The sequence below is a fragment of the Misgurnus anguillicaudatus genome, chromosome 2, assembly GCF_027580225.2.
Source record: "Misgurnus anguillicaudatus chromosome 2, ASM2758022v2, whole genome shotgun sequence".
In the NCBI taxonomy this organism is placed as follows: domain Eukaryota; kingdom Metazoa; phylum Chordata; class Actinopteri; order Cypriniformes; family Cobitidae; genus Misgurnus; species Misgurnus anguillicaudatus.
Genome location: NC_073338.2, coordinates 23,232,744 through 23,251,900, shown reverse-complemented (window position 1 = coordinate 23,251,900; position 19,157 = coordinate 23,232,744). Strand labels below are relative to the sequence as shown.

The 19,157-nt window shown below is 39.0% G+C and overlaps 1 protein-coding gene across 2 annotated transcripts in view; it reads left to right on the top strand.

The window, feature by feature from the left end:
* The window catches only part of atp6v1h (ATPase H+ transporting V1 subunit H), a 57,117-nt gene extending 44,338 nt beyond the window's left edge, over positions 1-12,779 (top strand). For both annotated transcript variants that reach the window (XM_055201983.2, XM_055201982.2), the window contains 3 exons: positions 305-406; positions 4,343-4,456; positions 12,442-12,779. In XM_055201983.2, the coding sequence (XP_055057958.1) occupies positions 305-406; positions 4,343-4,456; positions 12,442-12,508 (283 nt within the window). In that variant the 3' untranslated portion in view covers positions 12,509-12,779. The remainder of the gene's footprint in view (positions 1-304; positions 407-4,342; positions 4,457-12,441) is intronic.
* Positions 12,780-19,157: the final 6,378 nt, after the last annotated feature.

The following is a 19,157-nucleotide window of genomic DNA, read 5'->3' as shown; positions in this document are numbered from 1 at the left end:
TCCCTGCTTTCCATGCGACATCGACCCATCTTGCACTTGACCTATCGTTTGTGAGCCGAAAACGCTTCGGCGAAACGTCTGAAATGATATTCCTCGGATCAACAAGCCTCTTGCTGCGTGTTTCCTCCTATCTCTCTCTTATTGAACTGATAGCACCTTTAATATTTTCCCGCACTGACACGGACGTCTCCAGCTGTACAGTAGCTGGGATGTATTTGCTCACTCTGGGTTTAGTTTAACCCCGGAGCTGTTTGTGATTGCTTTCAGGTACCTGAAATAATTGTTTGTCTGTGCTTCCCACCAGGATACTCACCAGGTTGTTGGAAGTGTCTGATGACCCCCAGGTTATTGCTGTGGCTGCTCACGATGTGGGAGAATACGTGAGACATTATCCTCGCGGCAAGAGGTAAGACGCCATCCTTCATCCTTTATCTCTGGCCTTTGGTGAGGTTTTACGGTACTTTTTCAATTCCCAATTGTAACCAGCTCTGGATGATTATAGAGCTCGGAATAGCCAAGGTTAGAGTTATTACCATCTGTGGTGTACTTGCGCACGATCATATCCGTGTCGATTTGCATTAACATCATTTCACAGAGCGCCACCTCAGCTCAACTCATCCAAGCCGAGATATCACCGCAGCTCTGCGTGTATTTGATTTTCATGTCACCTTTCACATTTAACCATCGAGTTTTAGACTCATGCAAGAATGAACTTATCATCCTCTGTGAATTTATAGCCAATTGTGTGACAACTCTAGAAGCTGGTGATAGATTCCCTATGAGTGGCTGATACCTTCTTTACTCCAGACTCTTCAATCCCCAAGGGTGGCCACTCAGAACACACACCCTCGCTTTCCACCCCTATTGCTTTAAATGGGGAGAAACCTCATTTAAAGGGACTCGTCGGACCGAACCGCCCATGGTTCTGACCCTATAATTAAACCACTTCAGAGCAAATTAGCTCCAGCAATCGTCTGAAAGAATTGCACCCATTTGCGATAAGTGCCGTGATGCTGCCGATCTATCTTTTGTTCTCCGAGCTGTGGTAACTGTAGGTAATTATGGGACAAAATATAATTGTAAAATATCATTAAACAGAATCATCTGAAAGCTGCATACTGTTAATAACATGTAATCTTAAGGGACGCCATCTACAATACAGTACCCCACCGACAGCACTTGAGAGCACAATTGTACTGTCAATAATGTTACACTCATCATGGCCTTAGCATCCCACAAACCAACAAGAATCGAATCATGAAGTGGTCAGAAGTACTGTACATGCAGTGACCGAATAAAAAAAATCTAGTTTTTGCTGTTTATATGTCTGTGTGGTGTTTTTAACTCTTTCCCCGCCAGCGTTTTTAAAAAAAAGTTGCCAGCGCCAGCATTTTTCATGATTTTCACAAAAGTTTAATGCATTCCAGAAAATGTTCTTCTTTAAATATATAAACATTCAATATATCAAATGAAAGAACAGACCATCATCTTTAAAAAAAAAAAAATCTTTCATCCTACCTTCATTAGTTCTCTTGTGATCACCTCTCAAACATGGGTAGGTTTCTTCAAAAACACCCAATTTTGAGCAAAAAGCTGAGAGAATTCAATTTTTGTGACTGACTTTTCATAGAGATCCCATTCAGAGCGATCTTTAAAACATACACGGAGTTCTTTCTCTTTCACGTGAGATGATACTTCCGGGTTGTATAAGTTGCCCCCTGGTGGATAATAGCGGTATTGCGGAAAGCCAGAAATTCTCGTCATTGGCGGGGAAGCGTTTTCTCTTAATTGACGAGATATCTCATCAATGAAGGCGAAAGAGTTAATATGCTTTAAAGGTGCAGTGTGTAATTTTTAGAAAGATCTCTTGACAGAAATGCAAAATAATATACAAAACTATATTATCAGGGGTGTATAAAGACCTTTTTATATTGAACTGTTATGTTTTTATTAACTTAGAATGAGACGTTTTTATCTACATACACAGAGGGTCCCCTTACGTGGAAGTCGCCATTTTGTGCCGCCATGTTTCTACAGAAGCCCTTAACGGACAAACTTTTTTACTAAGTTGTCTCCGTCAATTACATGTTTTTCCAGTGGCGGGTACCATAGCTTCTCTATACGTTTTAAAATGGGGGTGAGTAGGGGACTGAGCCGTTGGTTGCAATTCCCAACCTCACCACTGGATGCCGCTAAAATGTACACACTGCACCTTTAAGACAACCCATGTGCAAATTCATCATTCAACACCATTGCTGATGTGAGATGATGCCAAATCAAAGACACTAAATTCTGGTGAGAAACTAAAAGATCTCATCAAGCTCATCATATCTACCTCAAAGACAATCACACTTTGTTAGAACAAAGAGGATCTAAAAGATCTAATCAAATTTTCATCTACCCCCAAACAGCTTACCCAGTGTGCAGAGACAAAAGTATCACACCTCACCAAGCGGTTCCTTATCTCCCCCTCTACTCATTCTCTCATTACGTTTACAAGGGCCCCTTTTGCCTCAATCGGAAGGAAGTCATTCTGATTGATAAATCTATCATAGCGTTTACATGAACCCGTAATAATGTGATTGCGGAATGCGGATTGGTGTACGTGTAAGTTTTAAATCAGTTTTGATCATTTGACAAATATACTTTCGTGCTGTCTTAAGATACGCATACAAATCATCCTCCTAAAATCACTGTGGGTTTATTTCAGGTCATAATTAATAAACGACGAGCCCACTGAGCTTTGTGCCGCGCTGATTATCAAGCAGCACCAGCATCTATTCACGTAGGGTTGCCAACTTTCTCACTCTGAAATACGGGACAAAATGTGGCCTGTCGCAACAGTGCGTATATGGTTTTTGTATGTGTATTTAAGCAATTTGTCAAAATGATAGCTAATCTCCTAATTAAATATTAATTTATAACACTTATGCCCAGGAACATACATTGTAGGTTTATTAATAGTTTGTTCATTTACAGCAGGTATCTTTCTTTTTACACAGTCCTTATTGAACCACTAAGTTACATGTCTAAAACAAAACACTTGTGACTCAACATCAAACATCAAAAACATAAATTAAAGCCTGTTGTATCAGTCACTGGTTAGATCAAGCGTAGCAGTCAAAAATATGAGATGAGACAGTTTGGCAACCCTGTGTGCCCAAAAAGCGTGTTTGACTTCACGTGGTTTTGCAGAGACCGTCCGTGAGAGCGAGTCCAAACACAGGCGTTTGTGGATCAGATTATAAATCATGGACTGACCGGACAACGCTGTCTCGTATTACTTTAAAAAGGACTGGAAATAGATTGGGAAAATTTTAGCGACAAGGCAGACACCTCATGTGACTTCCCTCAACAACACAAACTTGCGTTGTTTGCGTTCTACGTCATTATGCCCTTATTGCATATACCCTCCAGTCCAGTAGGTGGCGGAAATGCATCTTTAAGTAACAAACTCCAAACAATTGATTATTCCTCAAATTCCGTAGCCGTTTCTCAATGTCAAGGATACTTCCTTGGCAGGACTAGTCCTTACAAGTCACTTCCTTCAGAGGCTAGGCGAGGCTCTTTTAAGCATTCGGAGAACACGTTAAATGGAACAGGCTAGCAAGTGCAAGTCATTACCTCATTGCGTGATTGAAAAGTGTGCTTTCGGTGCTGCGCGCATAGGATTGTGGGTGATTTCAGCGCGTGAAGAGCGGGAAGGATACACATATGCATCCTTTCCTGTATATGGGATATTTCTCGAGCGAAGGACTCAGTCCTTGGCTGAAATTTCGAGGATCCTCGACATTGGAACAGTCCTTCGACGGACGTCGATGACGTAGCATCCTCGAAATTCTGGCTTCCGAGGATCCTTCCTTGACATTGAGAAATGGCTCGTATCTATGTCTGATACAGGCTCAAACATAAGGTCTGTTCACACACACGCACACAGCTATTCTAAAGACCTGCTCTGACAAACAGCCAATCAGTGCAAAGGTCAATATTATTATTCATGACCCTTTCAAATAAGGTAATAATTGTCCATTTCATTCTACAGGCAAATTTTAGGGTTGTAAATGGACATGTAAAACCATCTCTGGATAATTTTTGCACTTAATAATGCCACATACCTTCTATGTAGATATCAGAGAACAATTTATAAGATCATTTCAGTGCATTCTTTGACACCTTTGGCTTTAACAACCGTAATTTTATGTTTTTTTTGTGGTCTTTTTCAATGTACGGACATATCTGCATTGCCTGTTCTGAATTATTTCCAGAGATAAATTAAACCGGAAAAATCCCCAACCATCATGCTGAACACAATAATCTGGAGCTCTATCTCTCTGTCTTTCAGGGTGATTGAGCAGCTGGGTGGTAAACAGCTTGTGATGAACCACATGCATCATGAAGATCAGCTTGTCCGCTATAATGCCCTGCTGGCTGTCCAGAAGCTCATGGTCCACAACTGGTACGTTCGCTTGCTTGAATGAATGCAACATTTAGGTGCTTTAAAAAACAGTCTGGAGATTAAATACTTACATCTACAAACCTGTATTAACATTATAATGGACATATTCATAATATACATATTAATTCTATGTAATATCTGTGCTCCAGTAATTTAATTGTAGAGGATTAGATTAGCCCTGCAAACATTATGTTTAATCCCTTGTAACATAAAATGTATGCCTTTAAAGTTACTTGATATAAAAGCGTCCGCCACATTAGTTCATGTTTAAATGAGACTCAAAATAACCTGATTAATTTCTCTACACGTTTGATGTGTTTGCCGCCCTGTGTACCGTGTAGCAAAGGCGTGAGCTGGACCTCGGGTAGACCGAATGCGCCACAAGTACCTCATTACTGTGCCTGTATTCGTTAGAAAGATAAACGACACAACACAGGCAATAAGTTAAAACACTTGTGTCATAAACAGAAATCTCTGTCAGTATTCAATTACAATAACTGTAAATCTCTTCATCTTGAACAGAAGGCTTAGAACCAAATTTACCAAAATTCAAGTGACTTTAAATAGTGCCTGTGTTTCTATATCACCATAGTATAGGAAGCATGAAATAATATTAAGTAATGGCTCCCTAAAACATCATGAATAATTCATATTTTTCATTGGTCTCACCGGGAGAAGAAATGAATTAGGTGCAGATGTTCAATATGGGAAACTTTTTTTTACTGTGTTAACCCAGCCTGATGCATATCTAACAAAGCTCTCCCACTTTCTTGCTAAGATAGGTCCTGTCTTCTTCAGACTGTATGATGATAATTATTAGCCATTAACTAAATGGTTCATGTGTAATTTTTAGGATTAATTATGTGCAATTTCATAGCTTGACAGAAAGCATGTCTCAACCAGAAAAGAAGAATAAAAGAAATGGAACAATACGTTCGGATTGTTCTCGGAAATAATTTAATGATTGCATCTCTGCTCGGATCACCCAAACATGGAGGAAACTTTTAAAGAGGATACTACAAGTGTGAATAATATTTAAGGAGTTTGAAACCGAGGTGAAGGTCAAGTCCTGTTTGTGTTTTTAATTGTGGGCACAGGAGAATGAATTGGCAGGATGATTGAGTTAAGATCTTCTGAATGCCGTTTCCAAGGAGAGCCGTACAAGAATAGCCTACACTCAAATGCCATCTTTGCAATTTAGCCGCATCCGCAAACACTATTACCTACACTTTTCTTCTTCTTCTTCTCGAGAACTTTACTTTTTACTGTGATTTTCAGAAGGGTTCTCACCCAAAATTTCGCTTTCCATTGCATTATTGCTGTGTGTCATGCATCACACGTTGCGTTTTTAGATTTTGGTACTAATCAAAATAGATTTTTCTTTCCTTGTTGTTGTAGCTTGTCGTCTTATTGTTTACACCCAGCAGGATGCAGAAAATAACCAATAGCTTCCCATTAGGAGAGGCGGTGCTGTCACCACATTATGGCTGTCGTTTTTTCCCATTCTCACTCCATAGAGACTGTTTGGTGTCATGGCAACAGCAGAGGGGGAAGATGCTTGAGTTGGCACTGTTCTAGATGGCTTACTTTGCACAATTTGAGCTTTATTGTTTCTTAACCATCTGGCCTGACCCCTGGAGACGTGGTGATTTGCGTCTGCAGAAATTTAGCCGAGAAGTTGCTACATTGCAGGTTGTTCGGGGCAACTTAGCATGAAATCTCACGGACGTGCTTTGCTCTCGTGAACCTTAATTTCATAGGAAATGAAGTCCTTCTGATCCAAATAACTTTGTACTGTAGTGAGTCACACTTTTGCTGTGTAATGGGTTTCATATTCTAGAATTATTATTTGAACGGGTGTATATAAGTCAGTTTACGCCCTTTATAGGACATTTTGGTGATTCTCACGAAATCCAGACTAAGAAAGGTGTCCAGCATCTCATTTTTTTAAAAAGCCCTTGAAGCCAATTTTTTTAGCACATAGAAGATTAGGGGACAGGTTTGGTATTTTGCACTTGAAGTCCTGTTTTCGGATTGTTTGTGATGAAATGGAACGGTTTTGACTGAGATTTGGACATGTGCTGCTGCCCCGAGAATTTTTGGGTGTTTGTTGTATCAGCACCCACCTCTACAATGGGTGCATAGGTGCACTGGAACAATCCTTCATAAAATGCATTAAACTTTCGTTTACAAACATGTGAAACTCATCGAGTGGTCAGGGGTGTTCACTGATATGCTCACACAAAAATCGCTGCAAAAGATGCATTCCAACAGGTTTTATCATAGTTTTTGCCAACTGCATTGACTTGTATTAGATGTGCTGTGAGGTACGGTATTACTCCGCGCCAGGAACTTTGTTTGTATTCTTGCAATTGGCAAAGGCGGATTATCGCCACCAACTGGGCTGGAGTGTCTATTATTCAAGCTTTCAGTGGAAGAATATACGGGTGTGAGGCGTTTGGAAAAATAGGTCCACAAGTTTGCTAAAACAGCTGTTGGAAAGCATCTTTTGCAGCCATTTTTGTGTGAGGATATCGGTGAACACACCTGACCACTCGGTGAGTTTCACGTCTTTGTAAACAAAAGTTTAATGCATTTTAGAAAGGATTGTTCCAGTGCACCTATGCAGCCATTGTGAGGGTGGTGGGGGGGGGGTGATACCACAGAAACCGAAAATTCTCGGGCCAGCAGCATATGTCCAAATTTCAGTCAAAACCAGTTCTATTTCATCATAAACAATCTGAAAACAGGGCTTTAAGTGTAAAATACCGAACTTGTCCTTTAAGGTCTGAACTTACTATAACCATTATTTTTTGAGTATTTAAAAATATTTCCTATAGAATTATTTACATTTTTTTAGATTATCATTATCAAAAATTATCATTACCGCAACATGATATTACATTAAATATATGCATTTACAAACTCATGTTACAGTAATGAGAACTAAAAAGCTCAAAATTACAAAATTTCAACTTTATCTGGAGAGAAAAAATAAGAACTGCATACCTGGTAGCCATCTTGAGTGTCACAGTCAATTATGTTCCTTCCAATAAATTTTGTTTGTTGCGGAGGATGAGAAAATTTTTCTTGGAGACATTTATATTCTTTATTATTGTCTCTACATTTAGCAATGATCACCAAATACCACGTTTCTTTAACATGCACTGAAGCTTTTTTAGATTTTTTTATTATAAATATTTCCATGTCAAAGAACCCAAATCCAGCCATAGACACTTTGTGGTAATGAAAATGTAACAAAATTGGTTTGTATGATGTCATTTGAAATCGTTTGAAATTTGAAATTACTGCATTTACTTTTTTTCAAAATGTTTCATGACACCTCATAAGTCTAATTTTGCGAGAATCACCCATTTACCTTTATGGGGTTAGCTGACGCTTTTATCCGGGGTGCGTTTAAGGTATTTTATCGGTATGTGTGTCTCTTTGGAATTGAATTTCAGACTTAGCCTTGTTAGCTCAATGTTTTTAAGGTGAGATTTATGACAGATACATGAATTGTGGATTTTGAGACAAGTACTATATAGTGAAATATGAACAGATGCTTCAAACTACAACCTTGAGAGTGCTTGTCGACTGAAAATCTCGAGATTGCTAGTCCTTCTTTAAGGAAGTAACTTTCATAGATGGTTATGTTCGTGAGTATGTTTTCTTGTAAATGAGCATTTTTATCAGGCTCTTAAAGCTGTAGTCTACGATGTTGAAAATCGGTCGAGAAAGCCTGAGACGGTTGGGAAGCTTTAAAGCAACACTAAAGAGTTTTTGCTCTTTGCTCCCCCTACAGGTTGGAAGCGGAATTGTCCATTACCACTGTCGTAATTAATTTAGCCTACTGCAGCTGGCTCTGATTGGATTGTATGTCTGCCGTAAAAAGCAAGTTTTTGTAGTTTTCAGTTGAACTACAGGGCTGCGACCAGACGGTTGTAAACTTCTTTAGTGCGGTTTTGGCCGATAGAGGGCTGCAAAGCGAATGTGAAAGTGCCGTTCACCCTGTTTCGAGTGGATGAATGACTGAAACTTTTTTGGAAACGTTATTTCAAAGGTATAGCGGAGGATTTTCTCGAATTTTAGAAGAACCGCCTTCTCCACTTTTTTAAAAAATGCAATTGCGCAACACTCCTGATTGACATCTAGGAGGACCAATAGTCTTGATGATCCACCCGGAAAAAGAAAATCCTCCGCAATACCTTTAAGGTAAAAAAAACTCTTTGGTGTTGCTTTAAAAAACTCATCCCGCCCCTCCACACACACACCCCTCCCACCGGGAAATGACCTGAACAACGTCACTCAGTCAAGCTGTGATCCGGCCGGACAGCTTACATTGGTCAACTTCTCTGCCGCTTTACACCCAATAGAGTGAATGGATTTTTTTCATTCTTTTTTCTCTTCATATTGTTAGGATTTTACTGTAGAACCATAACCAGCAATCTGAACGAGGTTATTAATAATGAACAATTTTTGAAATCGTTGACCATAGCTTTAAGTTTAGGTTCAATAATTTTATTTTAATGGCAATGAAAATGTTATTAGTAAGTAATTGAGATGCTTTATTTTCACAAACCTCCACTTCTAAAAAAAATCCACTTTTGTGGAAAATCACTTTTCTTTGGAAATGAAGAAAGTAAACTACACATTAGGGGGTGCTGTGATGCATGTGACCGCCCTTGAGTTATATTCAGGTCCAAGTACTCACATTCGTAACCACTGAAGTGTTTTTTCTTTTCTGCTTTCAAAATCATCCACACACATCAGTGCAAGGTCACAATTGGTCTTATTTAGCTGGGTTTAAATGAAGGTCACAAATATAGACAAAACATTACAAGAACAAGCTACTCGCAAGACAACTTCGTTATTGCTTGCTACATTTTCACAATAGAGGATAAGCAAGGGTAAAACATGACATTGATAGATTTGCTGAATTTTCTTGCTCTCCCTTTGTAACACACTGATGTCAAAAGCAAAATTTATTTTTTGAGGTTTCCGTGAAAAGAAAGTCAAAAGCCTCTTGAAGTCAATAAGTGGACACCGTGTTCCCTCGCTTACATCTTTTGGTTTAGCTGGATTGAATATGAGACTTTGGTTCACCTGTAAAGCGTGATTGCTTTGTGCATCCTATTTGTTTTTGAACGCTACATTTGCATCTCTTCTTTTTCATATGCAGAGCTCAGAGAGGCAATACGTATATTCGAAAAATACGAAGTCATTTAGATATATTTCAGAAATCGACTCACTGGTGTGCATTTAAGCAAAAAGTGTAAATGTATCTCAGTATGAACATCCTTTGTGAAATATATTCAGAAGGTAGAGTAATGTGCTTCTCTGCATATTGATTTTAGCCATTTAAAGTAAAGTTTCTGAATGACTTTCAAACATAATCATAGTCAAGGTGAAAGCCTTTCGATGAAATCACTTTCTATAAAGCCCCTAATTATAATGCAGACATAATGCCTTTTATGTTGTGTCATCTAATAAATAATCAACAGTTAAAGGTGCAGTGTGTACATTTTAGCGGCATCTAGTGGTAAGGTTGTGAATTGCAACAAACGGCTCAGTCCACTGCTCAAGTCTTGCTTTTGAAGCACATAGAGAAGCTACGGTAGCCACCACTGGACAAACATAGTTATATGTTTATATGTTATATGTAATTTTAAGAAGGATCTCTTGACAGAAATGCAAAATAATATACAAAACTAAATTATCAGGGGTGTATAAAGACCTTTCATAATGTGTTTATTGCCTAAGAATGAGACCTTTTTATCTACATGCACCGAGGGTCCCCTCACATGAAAGTCGCCATTTTGTGCAGCCATGTTTCTACAGAAGCCCTTAACGGACAAACATTTTTACTAAGTTGTCTCCGACGATGACATGTTTTTCCGATGGTGGCTACCGTGGCTTCTCTATGAGTTTCAAAAGCGGGTGGTGAGCGGTGGACTGAGTCGTTGGTTGCAATTCGCAACCTCACCACTAGATGCTGCTAAAATTTACACACTGCACCTTTAAAAAATTGGCTTTTGTTACAAATATACCCATGCTACTTATGACAGAATTTTTTGTTCATGGTCACATATTAAAACATTATAAGTCATTACGCCTGCAATTATAATGCATTAAGAATACCCATTTAATGCATTATAAATAGGGGCCTTAATAGAAAGTCCATTTCAATAGAAATTTTCCATTCATACTTTTTAATACAGTATGTCTAAACGGTTTAAATGAAAGTGAGTCCAATAAAGCTACTGAAGTTAGCAGAAGTGCAGTGTAGTTAATCTTCAATTAATTTGAATTAAAACATGCTTCAAAGATAAACTGTGTGCCTGCCTGTGCTATATATAAATTATTTGCAGATATCACCTCTACATTGAATCCATAGCAACACTTAAGCATGTCAGTATATCTTAAATGATGCTTAATGCAATTAGTCAGAGATGTGAACACTGCTGTCATTTTGTATTTTTGCAGGTTATGATTTTATGATGCATAAATTGAGAATTACCATAGGGATGATTTTTTTTTAAGTAACTTAACTCTCTATCTTCTGTACACTAATAAGGGGCCATTTTTAAGACAACATTTTCATCAGTTTTTATCCAGTTCGGGGTTTTTTTACACACCAACTGTGTTTTGAGGTTTTCAAATCTTCAACGTTTATTAAAGCAACACTATGTATTTTTTTTACCTTTAAATAATGTCTCTAAAATTATTTCAGTGATAGAACAACTTTTAACTGGACAAATTGTACTGTTGCTGCAATCTGAGCAGCCTCCTAGCTGCTACAAGCACACTCTGAAAGTGGCGGTGGAGGGTAGAGCACACAGCCCCGCCCCTCCCCTTGTCTGCAGAAGAGTGTCTGATACCAGGCACTGTTGCGCTTTTCAACCACATGGGGGAGCTGTAAGTAATTTTTACATGGAAACTACATAGTGTTGCTTTAACGCTTCTCCAACATAGTTTACAAAATGTTGTTGCTTTCTAGTACAGGGTCACTTTTAGTAATACCTCATCGTCTGTCTAAACTACAGTTTAAAATGCTTAATACTTTCTTTCTTGCTGTCTTGATTGTTTGTACTTTTCGCTCTGCACATAAATATGTATGTGTGCAACTGTGTAGTGCTTCTAAGTAACAATGCCATTACATCACCCATCCCTGAAAGCTATGTCGTGTGTGTACATTATATCTTTGGTTGTCATGTAAATGTAGCGTAAATGTCATTCATAACCTACATTACACATATTAGCTTGTGTACTGTACAAGTTGAAGGGTGGAACTGTTATTGCTTCAGATTTTCTCTCTTTAGTTCTTTTGAAGCAGCACAATGGTGATCTCTTTTTAATGGCTCATCACTGATGTACAATAGAGTGCGGTTAATTTGCCAAAAATCATAATTAAAGGAGTAACTGTTGTGTGCTAATTTAGTAATTTGGCTAAGAAATGAAGAAATGATCTATCGTGTACTCTCACAAAATTGTATATTTAGAAGCTGTGAAGTCAGAAGTAAAGCACACCGCTTCAAAAAAATGTCAGAGTTGAGGAGAAACACTTAACAGTGCTTGACAGGAAGAGCGGATGGCTCTGGCTCGATTTTAGAATTGTGGGCACTTAAATCTCTGAAAGATTTGCAGGACACAGATAGCCTCCACTGACAGTTTGTCAGAATTCACTCTTCTTTGTAAAAAGACATTTTTCGTGTTCAATGAGGACCTTGTACAGTAAAACATTCAGGAAGAGAATAAATCTGGGCTGAAATAAACGATGCTGAGTTTTAATGTCTTTGTAACTACTTTTAGCATGGGTGAATTTCTTTTCCGGTCTCAGCGTGCCTATAGTGCTGGCTCAAAAGACTGCTATTTTACCTCCGTAAAGGCTTGCGTCATATCCAGAAGTACAATGAGAGGGACATTATAATTGTTTGAAAAGGGAATATGTGTATAATCTCTCTTTGGTGTGTTATTTTTTTCAGGGAGTACCTGGGAAAGCAGCTACAGTCCACTGAACAGTCGACTCCAGCTGTTGCTGCCCGAAGCTGAACTGTGTTTGTGTGTGTGCTCGAGTCAGCGTGTCTGATCTAGTGTTATCTGTGTGAATGTTCATCTGTGCTACATAATAAATATGGCAAACAAAAGCTGTTCAGTGACTTGATATATTGTATCTCTTGTTTTATGTTGTGCTTTATCTCATTGTGCATTGTTGAACATGTGAAATAATCTAAATGGTTATAAAATATATGAAACAAAATGTTATTTATGTCGTAGATGTTAAACAATGGGTATGCATTCCAATAAAGATTAATCAAACAAATAGCATGTGCTGAATTTGGCTTGTTATTTGAAATTCAATCTTTGTTGAGTCGTGGTTGTTAAAGTGGCTCAAAACACTAATTTGCATATCATTTTATAGCAAAGGATACAATTAAGACAGTTTTAACACAATGTTCATTTAGGTCTCTATAAATCCTGGTTTATGGCATTGATTCTCTGCCCAATATCAGATTCATATTGTATGGTATCCTTTTAAAGGTCACATTCTTTCTGATCACATTTTTAAACTCTAGTTAGTGTGTAATGTTGCTATAATAGCATAAATAATACCTGTAAAATGATAAAGCTCAAAGTTCACTGCCAGGCGATATCTTTTCTTTAACAGAATATGCCTTTCAAAGCATACAGCGAACGGCTGGTTTGGGCTACAGCCCCCTACCTCCTGCTTTAATGACATCAATAAAACTTTTTTGACTAAACTCCGCCCACAGAAATATGTCAGTCGCCAGCTAAGCTAACGGCAAGCTAAGCTGTTATCATATCACAACACACTAAACAAACTACACAATCAGAACTCGATACGTATTTCTGAAGAAGGGACTTCATAGAAGACGTCGGCCCGTTTTTAGGACAGTGAAAGCAGCAATATAGAAGTAAGTAAATTGTGTGAAAATAACGAGTTTTTTTTACACATAAAACATAAACACATATTGCGCACTGTAAACACAATCAAAGCTTTAAAAACACAGAAAGAACTGGACCTTTAATATCTAAAATCCTTCACATTATATCACGTGTTAAAAAATATGGACATGGTGTCCGTGACATCACTCATAGGTTTGTGAAGAACTTTTTTTGAATCCAATAGTAGGCGGTGCCTGTCGCCGCCATCTTGGCCGTGCATCACTCGAGGACAACCGAAAATGGGTAAAGAGGCGGGATGTGGATGAAGCTGAGGTGACTGGTTGCTGAAACCACGCCCACGTAGCCCGACAGTAGTGACAGCAGTGGCAGTTCACCCGTCACTCAAGTGGCCACGCCCTTAATTATGCCGAACTTTAAGGATTTTTGTAATTTAAACGGATGAGTTGCAAAACAATTCACCCCCTCACAGTTGTCATAAAGGGCGAAATTAGCTATATAGACTAAAACACTTTTTGTTCCAGGCTGTAAACATATTTTCTACTGTAAAGTTTAGCATTTTAACATTGAGGTCTATGGGAATTGACTCCCTTTTGGAGCCAGCCTCTAGTGGCCAGTCGATGAATTGCAGTTTAAATCACTTATGTATTGGCTTCATTCCAGAGTTTGGAAAGTTGCTCCTCTGTCAAATATAACATAAAAACCTTTAGATTGTATATTACTTTAAACTTGTGAAAAGGCTTCCTACACACCATTAGTTTTCAAACATTTAGTTTTTTTCATTTCAGATTTTGCGCTTAAGCCAAATGTTATTAAGCCATTATTGGATATATTTGAAGAGATCAGATGCAAAACCCTCTAAGGCCGGATCATACAGAAGGTGTTTCTGGCAGTGACAGGCACATTTTTTTTTATTGTTTTCTATGGGCAGTGAGCATTGTTAATGCGCACCAAACGGCTCGCGTTTTTTTGCCGCCTGTTGTGTCACGCATATTTGCAGGAGCGCTCTGAACGTTGAAAAAAACTTTTTTGTCGCCTGTCGTGCGTTTTTGCAGGAGCACTTTTTAGGGATGGGCACGAGTACTTGATTGCTCGAGTACTCGAACGTGGCATCAATGATCGATCACGAAAACAATGATCATGTGGGTTTATTTATTTATTTATTTATTGTGGATATGGCGGCATTTACATGTCTGGTTAGCATTACAAGGGAATATGGTAGTAAAGACTGGATCTGGAGCGTGTTTGACGTCATGTCGAGCTACGCAGACCGGCGTATGACGTCAGTAACATTACCATGCACGATTCAAAAACAAACAAGATCATTTTGTGCACCCGCGCCGCAGCAACCCGCCGATCCGCACAATGCACGGCAGCCCGCCATCCCGTGCGGCCGGACACACCTCACATCACTGAGGCATATAATGGTTTAAAAGGATGCCGTGATTTTCAGAAAAATAGTCAGTCAGGTGCAAAATATGCAGCGCTGTCACAAGGTCAATGGGTTATCATCTCATATATAAACAATAAATCAAATGTCAAGAGATACCAGAGAGCCATACGAGCATTAACATTACATCTGGACTGAAAACAGGTAAGGGGGCGACACGACACAGCTAATCGCTAAAATGATAGCAAAAGATTTAAAGCTGCTTAATGTTATGAAGCTTGTGCTTTGACTGGACGTGTGGCGCTGTTTATGATGCACATCCACGCGAGTTAAACTTTCTACTTACACAACTTAGTTGAAAACTTAGTTGAAGTCTTGCATTTTATGCAGATAGATAGATACATTTATGTTGTATAAAGGCTTAATATTATGTAAGAGTGCGTCATATAGAAAGCGCTTTGGTTTGTCTTTATTTACCCTTTAGTTTCTCTATATTGTAAGAGGTTTCTGTTAAAAACATTTAATTCATTAATAATCTAGTATGTGTTCATTGTTCTGTCATAGTTTCTTCAAAATTAAGTTTTATTTGAGTGTTTTTAATAAAAATATTTTCATTTTCACCATGACGTGTACCCCTTTGATTGCCCCGCCCCCAGTTAATCAAGTACTCGTTCTTCAGACTTATGGATTAATCGAAATTTAAAAATGACATAAATACACAAACCTAGCACTTTTAGCGGCTGAAGTTGAATAAGGTCAACTCGGAATGATTTTTTTTCCATTTTCCAAACAAATGTGAGGGGAGGCAGGCCTTCCATTGTGGTGACAGAAGTTTAACGTTCCTTGGAATAACCGGAGACTGAAGTCACTCTCTGTCTCCTGCATGTTTGTGCCCCTCTCACCCTTGATCAAGGTCAGAGCTGACGTCCGCTTTTTAAAGTGTCTGCTGATATGACAGTTAACAGCAAACCAAAGTTTGAAGAGCGCTCACGCTTCAATATTTGATTGACAAGACAGCTGCCTCGATAGTTGCCTACCAATTTAAAACAAAAATGCACTGCTCTTTTTAACTGTTAAAAACACGTTCTGTATGATCAGCCCCTAAATTCGTTTGACATGTTTTCTTGTAAATTAGCATTTTTTAATCAGGCTCTTATGTTTACGTTCAATCATTTTAATGGAATGACAATAAAAAGGATATTAGTCAGTCATTGAAATGCCTTATTTTCACAAATGTCACTTTAGTCAGTTCTTTATTTGACTGCAAAACCCTCTAAGCTCCTTTATGATGTACTGCATGTGTCCTCTAAAGCAGAAACTGAAGTCGCTGGTAATGTAATCACAATGTGAACCTCAGATCTTGAGATCTGCTTTCATATTTCGTTTAGGATCATCTCAAACTGACCAGACATTTTGGCTTACGGTGATAGAAACAGCTCTTTACACTGTGGTGTTATTAACATCACAAAAATTGAAATCAGATCAATGTATTTTTTTATTTCACAGCGGTTTTTTAACACATCTTGTGGTGAGGTTATCATCACCTACATTCATAAACAGGAATCCATTTGGCAATTACGTCCCATCCCATTTTTGAATAACCCCTAAAAACCTTTTCTGTGGCAGAGCATCAGAGGAGAGCAGATGCAGCCAATGAGTAATTTGTGTTTGGTTACCTCTCTCTCTCTCTCTCTCTCTCTCTCTCTCTCTCTCTCTCTCTCTCTCTCTCTCTCTCTCTCTCTCTCTCTCTCTCTCTCTCTCTCTCTCTCTCTCTCTCTCTCTCTCTCTCTCTCTCTCTCTCTCTCTCTCTCTCTCCCCCCAAATGGAAAACAAGCTATAGCACTATAGTGTTGTCAGTTAGCAAACAGGTAGGTACTCTGTGTGCTTGTGGATGTCCAGATAGAGATAACCTTCAAAGCCCATTACCACGACACTATCAGACTGATCCAGACTTGATGTTGTTATCAACTCTGGTGTGATGTGTTCGAAACAGAGTCATTTTATGTTGCATACTGAGTGCCCAAGGTCTGGTAAAAGAAGGTTGTTAGTGGCATTAGATGTCTGAATCAAAAACCTTGTCATTCCTCATTCACATCACATTTCTTTACAGCAGTTTCCTTTTGTGTTGAGGATGAATTGACTGATGTCTAAGATCCTGCGTCTCGGCAGAGTTCGACTGAAAATGTATAGCATGCCAGTACTTAAAAGATACTTCCCACTCTGAGTAGGAGTTTAAAATGAGAACAACTCAGACGTTTTTGTCATTATCAATGATGATTTTACTGTATATAAGGACTTTGTTGCCTTCAAAATTGACAGTTTGAGCTTTGTGCCTTCGCTTACACGCAGGCCAGGATTCAAAATGTAGACTACTTACTGGCACACCTGCAATTTGGTAGGTGAACTGAAAAGAAAATCTGTTCAGAAATATATGTTACTAGCTTAGGTGTTTTCTTTTTCTACTTATTATATAATATAAAATACCAGTAAAAGTGTTTTGTATTTGTATTTATATATACACAAGCAATAAGGTATGATAAGCTGTGCTGTATGCGAGGGTATGCACGTGACGTCACCTTTCGCGAAAGTGACTGCGGTTACGCCTACACATCCGATGGGTTGGTTACGCGGCAAAGTCTGAGCGACAAAGAAATGCGTCTAAAATGGGAAAAGTAGTTGTGTGATCGACTATGCTAACAGATTTACGAAAAATTTGGAGCGTTCTTTTTCCAGACTGCAAAAAACACCCAAAGGAAAAGTAAATCAGTAGCCATATGTCAGGTATGTTACATTTTAGGATAAAAATACACCAATGAATACTCTTTATTAATTCTGTGTAATTCTTAATTAAGTTTTGTGAGTGAGGCTTCATTAAAAAACATACATTACGATGAGCCTTGTGTTCGACAAAGGTGGGATGGTTTAATGGTGTTAAAAGACAAACATATATGTCAGGAAAAGCAATGTCTGGCCATAAGCCAATTTCCACAGACTACTGGTTGTTTGGCAAGTTGTTTGGTCACTGTTAAGGCCAACTAAATTCAATTTAAGCTGATAACAGTCCGTTTTACTGGCGTTTTCACAGCAGCTGCTATGAAAACCAACCATTTTGTTGAGTGTTTTGCCATTCAACAACAGGGCGAGCTCCGCGGCGTGGTCAAGTGTAAAAGTGACGTCGTTGCATACCCTCTATTCTGACAATACAGCCTCAAGCAACGTATTGTTTAGTAAATACAAATATTTAAGCAATAAAAGCAACTTTCATGAAGTAAACTTATGTAAAGTCTTTAAAAAAACTCCTTGATCGACTGTGAACAGCAACAGAAAGTTTCACATACACTCACCTAAAGGATTATTAGGAACACCTGTTCAATTTCTAATTAATGCAATTATAATCAACCAATCACATGGCAGTTGCTTCAATGCATTTAGGGGTGTGGTCCTGGTCAAGAAAATTGTCACGGCCGGGGCGGTCCCAAGATGACTAAAGGGTCACGCCCCTCTCTAGTTCCCACCTCGAGGAGGTTCCCAAGACCACCCCAATGACCAGACAGACACATAAATTCCATAAACTAGATTTTTATTAAATAATTAAAACATAAGGGGAAAGGGGAAGGGCAGTTTAAAACAATCTTCCTCTTCTCGCCTCCAGGGCATACGTTGGGGCAGGGGTAGGAGGTTCTTACTACTGACACTGTTCGGTCCTCTTCGAGGCATTGCTGCAAACACAGGTAAGTGATATACTGCACAGGTGGGTTACTCACAACACTGGACCTTTAATACACTCTAAAGCATCCGTGGAGACAGAGGTAAAGGGTTTCTCACTACTGACACTGCTTGGTCCTCTTCGAGGCGTTGCTGTAAACACAGGTAAGTGATGTACTGCACAGGTAGGTTACTCACACTACTGGACCTTTAATATACTCCAAAGCATCCGTGGAGACAGAGGTAAAGGGTTCCTCACTACTGACACTGCTTGGTCCTCTTCGAGGTGTTGCTGTAAACACAGGTGAGTGATATACTGCACAGGTAGGTTACTCACACTACTGGACCTTTAATATACTCCAAAGCATCCGTGGAGACAGAGGTAAAGGGTTCCTCACTACTGACACTGCTTGGTCCTCTTCGAGGTGTTGCTGTAAACACAGGTGAGTGATATACTGCTCAGGAAATGTTACTCACAACACTGGGGCCTTTGGTTCCCTCCAAGCATTCGTGGAGACAGAGGTAATGGGTTCTCACTACTGACACTGTTTAATCCTCTTCGAGGCGTTACTGCGAACACAGGTAATGGTTGGGTTCTCTCCTCTGGCTCGGGCCTCAACGTGCTATTTCTTCGCACAATCTGCACGGGGCCCGGGCGGCTTCAGTTACTGTCAATACAGC